At 47.3% G+C, this 14,394-nt stretch overlaps 1 protein-coding gene across 2 annotated transcripts in view; it reads left to right on the top strand.

The window, feature by feature from the left end:
* Nucleotides 1–14,394, top strand: part of LOC137370090 (collagen alpha-1(XV) chain-like) — a 304,386-nt gene that overhangs the window by 133,365 nt on the left and 156,627 nt on the right. For both annotated transcript variants that reach the window (XM_068032221.1, XM_068032220.1), the window contains exon 6: nucleotides 6,418–6,589. In XM_068032221.1, the coding sequence (XP_067888322.1) occupies nucleotides 6,418–6,589 (172 nt within the window). The remainder of the gene's footprint in view (nucleotides 1–6,417; nucleotides 6,590–14,394) is intronic.

Below are 14,394 nucleotides of genomic sequence, written 5' to 3'. Positions count from 1 at the left end.
CTGGTGGATGAATTCGATATATCTTCTTCCTAACGTATGGTGTAGGGTGAACAAGAGGGAATAGAAGGAGGTGCATTGCAGGAGATGGGTAAAGAAGGACATGTTCTGACTTAGCCAGGCCATCAATATGTTCCTGCATCAAATCCAGGTCCTTGGCTCAGTGGTAGTACCTCTGAAGCAGAAGGTTGTGGGTTCAAGTCCCATTCCAGAGATTTACCCACATAATCTAGACGGACATACCACTGCAGTACTGAAGGAATGGTGCCTTTTTTTCAATAAGATGTTAAACTGAGGCCCCATGTGCTGTCTCAAGTGGATGTAAAAGATCCCATGGCACTATTTGAAGACAAACAGGGAAGTTATCCCTGGTATCCTGGACAGTAATTATCCCTCAACCAGCATCACTAAAAGACAGATTCAGACAAGGTCATTATCATGTTGCAGTTTCTAGAAGTTTGGTATGTGCAAATTAGTTGCCACATTTCCTATACTGCAACAGTGACTGCTTTTCAAAAGTATTGCATTGTCTGTGAGGTCACACAAGGCACTATATCAATGCAAGTCTTTCTTTCTTTGTCATCACAATCCTGCTGCTCACTTCCTCAGCCACCTCAATCCAGGCCCTCTTGATTGTAGCAGGAGGTATTTTCTAACCACTTGTGGGGAATAACACTTCCATTCTGGCCCTCACTGCACCCAGGATTCAGTCCAGGGAAGCAACAGCGAACCTGAGACCACCCTCTCTTGACAGACATCTTTCCAAGTGGCAGCTTTTCTTTATACTTTCCTCAATCCTTTCCCTCAGCCTCCCTTGCAGAGTTGGACTGAGCCTTTAAATACCAGTCATTGCATCATGCAGGTGTGCTACATGCAATACGTGATTCCATTGAGGAACCCGAAGCTTTATTTACATGACGCTGGCTGTTAAAATCAGCCAGGCTTACACGCCGCACCATGTTGCAGCTTTGGTGCTTGCTAATGTCCTCACACACTGCATTCTCGTCTCCAGGTTAACATCGGGGCCCTGGACTCAATGGGGTAGATTTTCAACTTGCAGCCCAGGCATTTTCTCAGTTTGGGGTGGCACAGTGGCTTAGTGGTTATCACCACAGCCTCACCGCTCCAGCGACCCGGGTTCAGTTCTGGGTACTGCCTGTGTGGAGTTTGCAAGTTCTCCCTGTGAACCATGTGGGTTTTCGCCAGGTGCTCCGGTTTCCTCCCACAGGTTGATAGGTAAATTGGCCATTATAAATTACCCCTAGTGTAGGTAGGTGGTAGGAGAATTGTGGGGATGTGGTAGGGAATATGGGATTAATGTAGGATTAGTATAAATGGGTGGTTGTTGGTCGGCACAGACTCGGTGGGCCGAAGGGCCTGTTTCAGTGCTGTATCTCTAAATAAAAAATAAAACTGGCATTGTGGATCGGTCGCCTATAACAGAAACTACCCAATTTAATTTCCACTGTAATCAGGAATATCTTCTCACTATGGTAAGGGTACACTTAGCTAAGTGCTGGTTAGAATATGGTAGCCATGAGAGATCATCACACAACCATCATAAGAAAATCTTCTGGATTGGTCAAAGTAATGAATTTGACGTATCATCGTGGACTGGATCCCTAAAATGTACTGGATACACCATGAGTATCTGTTGGATACCATCAAGAGATGGCTCCATGGAGTAACAGAAATGGTTCAGACTTTGCGGATAATGGTCTGCCATTCGGATTAATATTGTATCTAGTACATACGATCTACAGCACAGAAACTGCCCATTCAGTCCAACTGATCTAAGCCTCCTTCCACTCTAGTTACCACTTCCCATCCTGTCCATCTCCCTCTTTTCCCTTCTCCCTTAAATCTGCATCAAGCCTCCCCTTTAAGAAGCAAAGTAGCACCACAAGAATCATTTCCATGTGTGTGGTGAACCAAGCTATAATTAGTATTCCACCATGCACATTATACTCTAGTATTTAAACCTCTAAGTAGGGACATTTAGGCCAAATGCTAATGAGCTGGATTTGCAAGCCATCTTTAACGAAGGCCTGGATTTTCTACTTCCACACTCGCCACTCTTTGATTTGTTTGCCATTTAAAATGAATGGACAACAAGTTACAGACTAACAACCACAGAAATGGGAAACCCCTCTCAAGCACGTAAGCCAGTGTCTTCTATCTGAGATATTGAATTGCCTGTTTCAACTCTGTTCCCAGTAATCCCAATTTACAATTCTGTGCAACATTCCACAATCCAATAACGTGCTCTCCTGATCATCTGTGAGATGTTGCTTTAGCATTAACCCCTTCCTGTATGCCATGAAGCAATATACAGCCAAAGATAGATTAATTTATGTATCAGCCACTGTTCAATGGTTGCATCCTCGCTGCTCTAGAGTCATGAATACATAATTTAAGCAGCACAGTACTGAGTAAGTGCTGCACTGTTGGAGGTACCATTTTTTGGAAGAAACATTAGCCCAGAAATTGCTGTAGAAATAATAGCAAGTTTACGCCGTCTTCTTTTGTTAGTGCATAATACAAAACAGCAATTTGTGGCAAAGAAGAGATATGCCATGCGTTCCAATTCTCCACAAATTGCTTGGTTTTAGCCTCGACAAAACCAGTGAACTTACCATCGTGCCTCTCTATGTATAGAGGGGAGATGGTGGTGTAGTGGTACTGTCACTGAGTTATTACCTCATAACTCTAGGCTAAAGTCTTGGGAACATGGGTTCAAATCCCACCATAGCAGCTGGTGGAATTTGAATTCAATTAATGAAGAAGTTATATTAATTTTTAAAAAAAAATCTGGAATTGAAAGCTAGTCTCAGTAATGGTGCTATGAAATTATCATTGATTGTCATAAAAACCCATCTGGTTCTCCGGTGTTCTTTAGGGAAAGAATCTGTTGTCCTTACCCAGTCTGGCCTCCATGTGACTCCAGGCCCACAGCAATGTTGTTGATTCTTAACTGCCCTCTGAAAGGCCCAGCAAACCATTCAGTTGTCAAGGGCAATTAGGGATGGGCAACAAATACTAGTCTTGCCAGTGATACCCACATCCCATGAAAGAATAAAAAAAAAACACCCAAAATTTATGGGAAGACAGGTTTGGAGCATCCAGGAAATCCAGGTACTGTGGAGGTCCTACTGACTTTAACAGCAGGACAACGTTTGAACTTTTTTCTCCATTTCCTGGTTGGCAGTGAGCCAGATTGAGAAGCTCGCAGCCTCATTAACATATTTAAATAGCTGAGCCGCCTCTCTGGAGCAGGTTGGTCACCCAGCCCCACGACCCACCTCCGTTAAAACTAGAAGTGGGTGTGTTCGAGCTAGGTTGGCATCAGGTTTCAGAGTTTTGAAATTTTAACACCCATCACCGCCAGCCCTCTCCTGCTTGTGGGAGTGGCCAACATTCTTACAATAAACGCCATCAGAAACAAGTGAACATTTATCGCAGAGATCCTAATGCCTGGTCAATCTCAAATAGAGATTCTGATATTTGGTCAATCTGAATGGGACCTCAATGCCTGGCCAATCTGGAATGGCATTCCCAATGCCTGCTTAATCTGCAGTTACGTTCCCAATGTCTGGTAAATTTGGGATAGAAACCTTAATGCCTGTTCGCATTAGAGCACAGATCTTAGGCTGTTCTGTAAATGCGGTGTTGTCTTCACAAAATATATTTCTGACATTTATTAGGGGAAAATAAATATTAGAATAAAACTTCTTGCTGTCTGAATCCCTACAAGGTTACTTTAAAGCAAACTCAATATTGAAAACCAAATGATTTTCTCCTGGGTAGTTTGAGCTCTGCTTCACATGATGGAAATGGTTTTACGATGAAAGTTAAAAGTACAACATAAAGCAAACTTTGCTTAATTTAAATTTAAAGATCAGGAATATTAGAGAATGATTCCACTCTTTCATTTCCCCCGTTGTCTGATGTGTTAAGTTTAAATTCTTTGTCCTAGATATCAAATCCCCACCTGATCTCCTCAATCTCTTTCAGCCGATGTTCCCCATGCACTGTGTCTGCCCTTTAATGTGTCCTCCACTTCCTTCTCCATGGTGGAGGAGCCTTCAGCAAAATCAGCCCCACTCTCTAAAATATCCTGCCTCCACCTCTCACTTACCACTTCTGTGTCCTTTAAAAGCTTTCTCCAGATCTTTCTTTCCATTTGTTCCTTTGGTCACCCCACTTAATATCTCCATACCCACCACCCCAGTGTCCCCCTCCCCCACCCCCACCACCTCACCTTCGGATTCATTTGTCTTTTTCTTTATTCGTTCTTTCATAGGATGTGGGTATCGCTGGCCGGGCCAGCAGCTATTGCCCATCCCTAATTGCCCTTGAGAAGGTGGTGATGAGCTGCCTTCTTGAACTAGTCACACGGGATCAGTGGTGAGCTGGCAAGATGGATACAGAACTGGCTCTGTCATAGAAGACAGAGGGTATCAGTGGATGGGCGTTTTTCTGAATGGAGGGATGTGACTAGTGGTGTTCTGCAGGGATCAGTGCTGGGACCTTTGCTCTTTGTAGTATATATAAATGATTTGGAGGAAAATATAGCTGGTCTGATTAGTAAGTTTGAGGACGCCACAAAGGTTGGTGGAGTTGCGGATCATGATGAGGATTGTCAGAGGATACAGCAGGATATAGATCGGTTGGAGACTTGGGCGGAGGAATGGCAGATGGAGTTTAATCCGACAAATGTGAGGTAATGCATTTTGGAAGGTCTAATGCAGGTGGGAGGTATACAGTAAATGGCAGAACCCTTAGGAGTATTGGCAGGCAGAGAGATCTGGGTGTACAGGTCCACAGGTCACTGAAAGTGGCAACGCAGGTGGATAAGGTAGTCAAGAAGGCATACGGCATGCTTGCCTTCATCGGTCGGGGCATAGAGTATAAAAATTGGCAAGTCATGTTGCAGCTGTACAGAACCTTAGTTAGGCCACACTTAGAATATTGCGTGCAATTCTGGTCGCCACACTACCAGAAGGACGTGGAGGCTTTGGAGAGGGTACAGAGGAGGTTTACCAGGATGTTGCCTGGTCTGGAGGGCATTAGCTATGAGGAGAGGTTGGAAAAACTTGGATTGTTTTCACTGGAACGACGGAGGTGGAGGGGCGACATGATAGAGGTTGACAAAGTTATGAGCAGCATGGACAGAGTGGATAGTCAGAAGCTTTTTCCCAGGGTGGAAGAGTCAGTTACTAGGGGACATAGGTTTAAGGTGCGAGGGGCAAAGTTTAGAGGGGATGTGCGAGGCAAGTTCTTTACACAGAGGGTGTTGAGTGCTGCAAGAGGAGGTGGTGGAAGCAGATAAAAAGCGACGTTTAAGAGACATCTTGACAAATACATGAATAGGAAGGGAATAGAGGGATACGGATCCTGGAAGTGCAGAAGGTTTTAGTTTAGGCAGGCATCAAGATCGGCGCAGGCTTGGAGGGCCGAATGGCCTGTTCCTGTGCTGTACTGTTCTTTGTTCTTTGTCCTTTGTCCTTTGTAGTGCAGTCCATGTGGGGTAGGTACACCCACAGTGCTGTTAGAAAGGGAGTTCCAGGATTTTGATCCAGCAACAGTGAAGGAACGGTGATAAAGTTCCAAATCAGGATGGTGTGCGGCTTGGAGGGGAACTTGCAGGTGATGGCGTTCCCATGCATCTTCTGCCCTTGTCCTTCTAGGTGGTAGAGGTCGCGGGTTTGGAAGGTGTTGTCGAAAGAGCCTTGGTGCGTTGCTGCAGTGCATCTTGTAGATGGTACACATTGCTGCCACTGTGCGTCGGTGCTAGAAGGAGTGAATGTTTGTGGATGGGGTGCCAATCAAGTGGGCTGCCTATTCTTGGATGGTGCCGGGCTTCTTGAGTGTTGTTGGAGCTGCACCCATCCAGGCAAGTGGAGAGTATTCCATCACACTCCTGACTTGTGCCTTATAGATGGTGGACAGGCTTTGGGGAGACAGGAGGTGAGTTACTCGCTGCACAATTCCCAGCCTCTGACCTGCTGTTGTTACCATAGTACTTTTGTGGCTAGTCCAGTTCAGTTTCTGGTCAATGGTAACCCCCAGGATGTTGATAGTGGGGGATTCAGTGATGATAATGCCATTGAATGTCAAGGGGGCATGGTAGATTCTCCTTTGTTTGAGATGGTCATTGCCTGGCACTTGTGTGGCGCGAATGTTACTTGTCACTTATCAGCCCATGCCTGAATGTTATCCAGGTCTTGCTGCATTTCTACACAGAATGCTCCAGTATCTGAGGAGTCACGAATGGTGCTGACCATTGTGCAATCATCAGCAAACAGCCCCACTTATGACTTCATGCTGAAGGGAAGGTCATTCTGTTCCCATTTGCGAGGCATATCTATCAATGTTGATCGTTGTCCATTGACTGTGATGTATTTTTGTTCTTTTTAGGGACTTGTCGGTGTGCCAGACCCACAGGCCCCTATTGAAGCTCCTGTCATAGAGATTGAGGATTCCTCAGGACAACCGGAAGCTGTACTTCAGGAGGTGACTATATCGGGCACTTCCGGAGAGAGCCCACCCTATGAAGAACAAACAGACATTGGAGTAAAGGGAGAAAGAGGTACTATATTATTCATTTTATTGTCCTGATTTTAAAAGTGATATTTTATTTTAAGTTATTTTTACCATAGTTCGAACACTCCCTATCACTGTGGTAAAACACTGGCTCAAATCGCCTGTGAATTTGTGAACGTCGAGCTGAAAGTACAGCATTGCAAATTTTATGGTCGCGAGTTTCCACGTGGTTGAGCTGATTCTTATTTTTGCTGTAATTCAGCCAAATTTGGCTTAACCTACGTAAAAGAATGTGGAATTTTAAGTGCAAATTATGCTCGGCGCTCAACTCAACCTTCCGTGATCTTTTGCACTAGTTTAATAAAAGATCCACTAGATGTCAGCCCAGCCCACAAAGCTGGCCCCGTGCCCGCAGGATGTGCTATTTACGGGCTTTCTAAGAATTAAACTGGTTCTTTCAGCTGCAAGGAGACTATTGGGAACTTTTTATAAAAAAATTAAATGGTATTTTCTTTTTAATTTACTAAGTAATAGTCGTCTTTATTTCAATATAATCAGGAAATTGTTTTTAAAAGTGAAATTCAATCATTTAAAATCAGTTTACTCACTGGTGGTGGATTGGCACTGTGATTAAAAATGTTTTTTTTTGTGATAAATCCATTTTCAGCTGTATTAATCAAACTGCACCCTGTTACAACTCTTAAATATATCAAGGAATATTTTGAAAAGATTTTTGTAAAAAGTGCTCCCCGTTTGTGCTGGTTCATGGCAGATTTTGCGCTTGACGATATGCAAATAAGTTGAGCAGTAACTTGAGAAAATCATTTCTGGTGTGCCCAGTTCACTGGCTGAGGTCAAAGTGGAAACTGTGCTCTATGATGCTCTCTCTCTGGTGGTGGATTGTGCCCTTAAAAAATATTTTAACAGCTTAATTCCTAAACCTCCTGCGCATGTGGTTGGATTTAGTGAGCCATTTGGAGCGGGATTGGAGGTGTTGGAGGGGAGGGGTGGGGCGTTGCCGGAGAATAGTGCTGGATGAGTCCGCCCTGAAATACGATGTCATTACATCGGTTCTGGATTTAGTCAGCAGTGGGAAAGCCACAAGGGGGCGTTGCTGCCCCGACCAGAAGGGAGTGTAATTTAAATTATAGAATAATTCGTTTTAATGTATTTGCATGTAATTGAAAGCGATTTAATGGAGGGCTTGGAATTAAGCAGACAACCAGCGGCCCCACGTGTCTTCAGAACCCTGGCCATTGAAAGCTGGCAGAATGGAGGCTAGACCTCATTGCCTCAACAGAAAGGCAGTCATGACCAGCATTGCACAGGGGAATGTGGGGAACGGAGACCATTGTTGGACATTAGTGCTGTACACTCTGCATGGGTGGGCTAGGTCTCTGGGTTGTCTGCAAGGGTTGTTTGGTTTTGGGTGGCATTAATGGGTGCCCCTACTGTTGGATGGCAGTATCAGGTGCCCAAACTGTTGGGTGAAATAATCATCCATCAGCAAGGGTGGGCACTGAGGGCCATTAGGGAGTCTGCCAAGAGATGTAGCCAAGGGAAAGTTGCCAAGACAGGTTCATCTCTGCAAGGGAAGCACACGGGAGGCTCATTGATCACCAGGCATGGGTCTCATACACCCTATCTTTTTGGACCCCCATGGCATGATGCAGTGCCTCTGACAGAGGCAGGGCCAGGAGGTAGCTGCACCTGCCCTGAAACTCCAAGACGAGAGCAGCAGCAGCAGGCCATGCCAAGAAGGGCCCAACTGTGCCAGACAGTGCACCTGGCCCGACTCAGCAGCATTGTCAGAGAAGACTACAGCTCTTCAGGGAGGCCTTTAAATGTGAGAGTTGCTTAAGGTGGTGAGTGATCTTCAACCAACCCAGAGGGGCATTGGCACGCAATCTACAAGGCAGGACTGACTGCAGGGCTAGCAGGCCTTTAAAAATGGTGCCAGCACCTGCCTCTGCATCAGGTGATGCTGAGATTGGCCCCCCGTGCCTCCCCACTGCTCGAGCATTGGATGGGCCCTGTGCCAAAAGGCCATTAATTGACTTGCCGCCACATCATCGCAGTCGGTCGGCTGCATTTCTCTCGTGCGGAAATGGCACCCGCTTCTGGGACTGCCACCGAGATCCGTACCACACACACAAAATTCAGCCCGCACTGTGCATTGTAACTGTCGAACCCCAAAAATATGTTGACGGGATTTCTGCCACGCTTCAGTGAATTTACAGCAGCTGAGCAGGAGCAGGCGTGGAAATTCACAGCCACAAATCGCTCTTGAGAGGTTATTAGTTAAATTCAAAGTTATGCTGACTTAGCTGACACCCTGGGAAAGGAGAAGAAACTGTCTGAAAAGTATTGGTTAGTGTAGTGTAGAGGGTGGCGAGGAGTATCGAGCACATTGTCCCTGTGCTTGGTGTTGAGACCATTACTATTTCTCATTTACAAACAGGACTTGGACTCAGAGGGCACGATTTCTAGGTCCCGTCAGGGGCAGGAACAGAGGCAGGCGGGCACTAGAATTAGTGGTGCCAGCTGGCATGCTGGTTTTCCTGTCGCCATTCCTGCCTTCACAAGTTTCATCAGGACAGCAGGAAGGTGGGCCCTGGAAATCCGCCCGATTCGGTCATAAAGCCAACTAAAATAGTTAACAAACTCATTGAGAACTCGTTGAGTGCCAGTTTGGGAGATTGGTGGGGGCGTATGCTGGGTCAGGGGGAGACCAGGAGTATGGAGGGGGCAACACAGCAGGAAGCCAGTCATGGTCACATCATCAACTTAGGTGGGCCCATAAAAGAGAGCACGGCTGTGAGGGGGACTCAATCATTGGCACACAGGTGCCATCAAGTATACGCAGGCTGTGGGGAGATTGTTCTGTATGCCCTCGGGCAGTGCAGGGGGTCGTCATATTCCTGGCATCCCAGGGGCAGAAGAGGATGGGGTAAAGCTTCCACATATTATTTAGAGTCCAGCGGAGCACAGGGAAGGCAACAGCTGGCGATGGCAGCGCAACACTCAGATTTTGGGTTTAGTAGTGATGAGGAGCAACACTTTCATTGTGTTGAAGAAGAGAAAAAGTGCACATTTACAGGTGAGGAAAACCCCAGTGACCCACTCAGTGCTTTGTCTGACGCCGGGACCTCTGCTCTCAGCCACTTCTCCCCTTGTGGCCTCGGACGAGGTGGAGGTAGTCTGTGGCGGTAATCCTCATTGTGGAGAAAAGGGCTCACAATGTCAGAGAAAGGGCGCTGACAGGAGGAGGAGTGCCCTGTCTCCACATCGTGACTGCCATGGAGGAGGGAGCCATGGAGATCGCCAGGGTGGCCCCCCCCCCAGGAGCAAGTCGGGGAAGGAGGGATGGGCATTCCTGGTGCAGAGGGTGAAAAGATATCGCAATCTGTAGATGAAGTGGATGGCGTGCACTCCTCCCCGTCCAATAACATACCAAAGACTCAGCTAAATGGGAATCCTCAGCACTGCAGAGGCCTTTGCTACCACAGGCTAGCTCTCAGTTGGGGCTCCTCCAGAGGCTCCTGCATGGTGTCAATGCAGGGACAGCCTCCCTCATTGGGCCCTGCTGCATAGATAGTCCCTCAGTCAGAGGGGCCAGGAGGATGATGGTGATAATGCCCTGTGAGAAGTGACACCCTCATCATCCTCAGTGACTGCCTCAGAACTTGGATGATAGTCTGGATGGCTGGAGGGGAGCACCACCTGGAGCGCAACCCGCATCCACTGCAAACACCTCTGCTCCACCAGTGCCACTGACTGGACAATGCTACAGAGCATTGCATGTATTCTGTATATGTCAATGTGCTGTTCCTGCATCCACTCAGGGTACTGCCACATATGGCTCTCCATGAGGTTGACCACTCTCTCACTGGAGGAGCTCATGCATTCAAAGCCCTGAGCCATGGCAGTGCATCTGACCTAAATGGATTCCTCCATTCTCAGCCCATGACCCTGCACTGCCTGAGGGAACTGTCACATGTGGGAGCACATCTCTTGTTGCCGGTCTAAGTAGAATCTCTTTTGTGACTCCTGAGGCCCTGAATCTGCACCCAGCTGAGCAGAGCTGTGTCTGTCCTCCATCCTCCGAGGGGGACTGCCCACAGCTTCCTCTGCCTTTCTCTCCTTCTCCTGCCCACTAGTGCCGTGCTCTTCAACCAGTATCTAATCGCACACGAGGATCCACCGATGTGAGTGTGTCTGCGATGTGGAGACAGGGCACTCCTCCTCCTGTCAGCGCCCTTTCTCTGACATTGTGAGCCCTTTTCTCCACAATGAGGATTACCGCTACAGACTACTTCCACCTCGTCCGAGGCCACAAGGGGAGAAGTGGCTGAGAGCAGAGGTCCCGGCGTCAGACAAAGCACTGAGTGGGTCACTGGGGTTTTCCTCACCTGTAAATGTGCACTTTTTCTCTTCTTCAACACAATGAAAGTGTTGCTCCTCATCACTACTAAACCCAAAATCTGAGCGTTGCGCTGCCATCGCCAGCTGTTAGCTCTGATGTCTCTGTTTCCAGTGCTTGCCCCATCATCACAGGACTCTGTCATTCCCCCTACATGTAAGAACCTGCGGAAGGCACATGAAGAGATCATGAGAACTAGCCTGTGGTAGCAAAGGTCTCTTCAGTGCTGAGGATTCCCATTTAGCTGAGTCTTTGGTATGTTATTGGACGGGGAGGAGTGCACTCCATCCACTTCATCTACAGATTACGATATCTTTTCACCCTCTGCACCAGGAATGCCCATCCCTCCTTCCCCGACTTGCTCCTGGGGGGGGCCACCCTGGCGATCTCCATGGCTCCCTCCTCCATGGCAGTCACGATGTGGAGACAGGGCACTCCTCCTCCTGACAGTGCCCTTTCTCTGACATTGTGAGCCCTTTTCTCCTGCAAGGACAAGAGAGCGATAAGGCACTGTTGGCCTCTATGGCCTATGCCAGTGGTTCATTGACATAGGAAGCTGCATGTATCAGTGCTGGCAGGTCCTCAACAGCACCATGGCTTTGGGCATTACTGAGAAGTCAGTAAGTATCCTGGGCACACATTCAGGAGTAGTATGCACCTTCCGGCTCCTCAGCTGGAGTGTGCTGCAGGTTGAATACCCAGAGGCCTGTCATCAGGCTCTGGTATTGCACTCACCTTGACAGAGCAAATAAGGTCTTTGAACCTTTTCCAGCACTGGACCCAGTTCCTCCTGACCACATTCTGGCTGCTGATGGTCTCAGTATCCTCAATCCATGCCAGCTTGGATTAGGAGGGTGGCCTCCTCCTGCCTCCCTCCAGAACGAGGATCTCCCTCCTCTCCCTCAGTGCCTGAAAGAGGACTTGCAGGGTGGCGACAGAGAGCCGAGGAGCAGCCCCTGCTTGGGGTGCCAGCTCTGCCCGGGATGCCAGCCCTCTGCCTTTCTTCTTCCATCACTGGTGCATCAATTCCTTCATCAAACAGCAGCCACTGTAATAGCTGCCATGCTGTGTTTAAATGGGACCGGCACTTGCTCTGGCCTGTCTCCATTCCCACCACTGAGACTGCTAATTGGTTGCCTAACATGCTCTCCAGCCAATTAACAGGCTGCCTCTGTGAAAATCGGGGGTGAGGTCAGGACCCAGAAACTGTCCCACCGTTGGTTTCCCAAACCCAGAAGGAAAATTAGGCCCAGAGACGTAAATGGTCAAATGTGCAAATGATCCCAGGCTGTGAGGGGCAATGGAATTGGAGGAAACAGCTCAGAGTGAGTTGGACAAAGAATTCTGATGAGCAGATCAATGGTTGATGAAATGTAATGCAGACAAGTACATAGGAACATAGGAATTGCTAAATGAGAAAAGGCCAAGGTCCATCTAGTTCACCTTTGACTATCCTAGCAATCACATGACACCAATATGGATATTGTTGACTATTCACAGCAATAAAGTTGTACAACAGACACAGACATAAGGCAAAGAAAACTCCCAGTGGTGGAGAGCTTCGGGAACCATGGCTCCAAAGTCATCTGTTCCTCCAAGCATTTGATATTTACCATATATCATGTCTCAAATTAGTCATACACTGTATCCCAAAATATCCCAAATAGAAACCTGCATTTACAAAGCACCTGTCGTGACCTCAGGATGTCCCAAAGCACTTGATAGCCAATAAAGTGTAATCACTGTTGTAATGTCGGAAACGTATCAGCCAGTTTGTCCACAGTTAAGCTCCCACAAACAGTAATGTCATAATGATTAGATAATCTGTTTTTGGTGATGTTAATTGAAGGATAAATATTGTCCAGGACACTGAGGATAACTCCCCTGCTCTTCTTTGAAATAACGTCATGGGATCTTTTACCTCTACCTGAGAGGGCAGACAGAACCTCAGTTTAACATCTCATCTGAAAGACGGCACCTCCGACCGTGCAGCACTCCCTCGGTACTTAACTGGAGTATCAGCCTATATTTTCCTGCTCAAGTCTCTGGAGTGGGATTTAAACCCACAACCAACTAACTCAGAAATGAGAGTGCTACCCACTGAAACCAGAGCCAACACAAATGTACAAACAAACAAAATACTGCACATCAGAAGGAAAAATCAGCAACACATTTATTTTATGAGTGGTGTTGAAATAGCTAAGGAGAAAACTGAAAGAAACCTGGGAGCCTAAGTAGATTGAACATGCCAGGGGCTAGAATTTGATCTGCCCTGGTTTTTGGGCGTGTGGGTTGCAATTCACAACCTGCCTGTGCCCGTTGAAATCAAAGTGATCAGAACACAATTTTCGTCTATTCACCTCATTTGACCAATAGCAATGTAGGGCCGAGTGGATCCTGTTGTATGATTGCCTTTAAGAGTGATGTCCCTTTAAGATCTTAGTATTGCTAATGAGCCAAGTGCCAGGACACAGTCATGTGACTTGGAGCCAAAGTCACTCTACAACTGTAACACCCAGACTAAGGTTCTGTAAATAGTGAGCTCTGTACTATATATGCTTGTTAGCTGTTAATAAACCTGTGAGTGATCTTCAACCAACTGGACTCCACGCATCTTATTTATGTTGCATCAGACAACATAAAAGAACTCATTACAGATCCAGCCGTGTTGCTGCTTTGCTCTCCGTGCTGCCTGTGGCCTCTGTGCATACCAGGGGTGCCCTGGCTTGCAGGCTGCCATAACAGTCCAGCAACCTGAGCTTCAGCAGGTTACTGGGATTACAGAGGTGCCACCCCTGGGGATGTGGCAGTTGCTCTGTGGAGTAGGAACCTGCTGCCCTCTCTCAGGAGGACAACCTTCATTCTCCCACCACTGCCACTCCATCAGTGCCCTTGATGTTGCCCTCCAGCCAACCAGCCTAGACTACTATCACCCATGCCGAGGTGGTGCAGTATGAAGCCAAGCCCTCAAAGTCCAGAGCTGCTCAAGGGAGACCTGCAATGCCATCTGCAGCCTCCACCAGTGAAAGTCAACAGCCTTCTACCAACCATGCTGCCGCCACTGGGTAGCACTGCATAACAGCACTAGATCAGGAAAAGGCGCTTGGAAGACAGACATTATACAAGGCTGAATAGTTTATTTTTGTTTGTATAATTCGATGTGTTGCTATATAAAAATGGTTTGTGAAGGTTCTTGTCAGCTTTTATTGCTGAATGTTGGCCAAGGGGATGCTGTGCAGTGGAGTGTGAAATGAATGTGAGGATAGTGATTGGCGGGTCCACATTGGGATGGAAGTGGAAGCTGAGCCCCACCATCCACTTTCTGACATTCCCCCAGTTACACAGAGTCCAGGATGATTTCTCCCTGCATCCTCCTTTTCCTCCTTGTCCTCTTCCTCCTCCTTCAGAGCTTGGCCTCTCTGCCTTCT

Source organism: Heterodontus francisci, chromosome 5, assembly GCF_036365525.1.
Source record: "Heterodontus francisci isolate sHetFra1 chromosome 5, sHetFra1.hap1, whole genome shotgun sequence".
NCBI classification, from domain to species: Eukaryota; Metazoa; Chordata; class Chondrichthyes; order Heterodontiformes; family Heterodontidae; genus Heterodontus; species Heterodontus francisci.
This window is presented reverse-complemented; position numbering and strand designations above follow the sequence as displayed.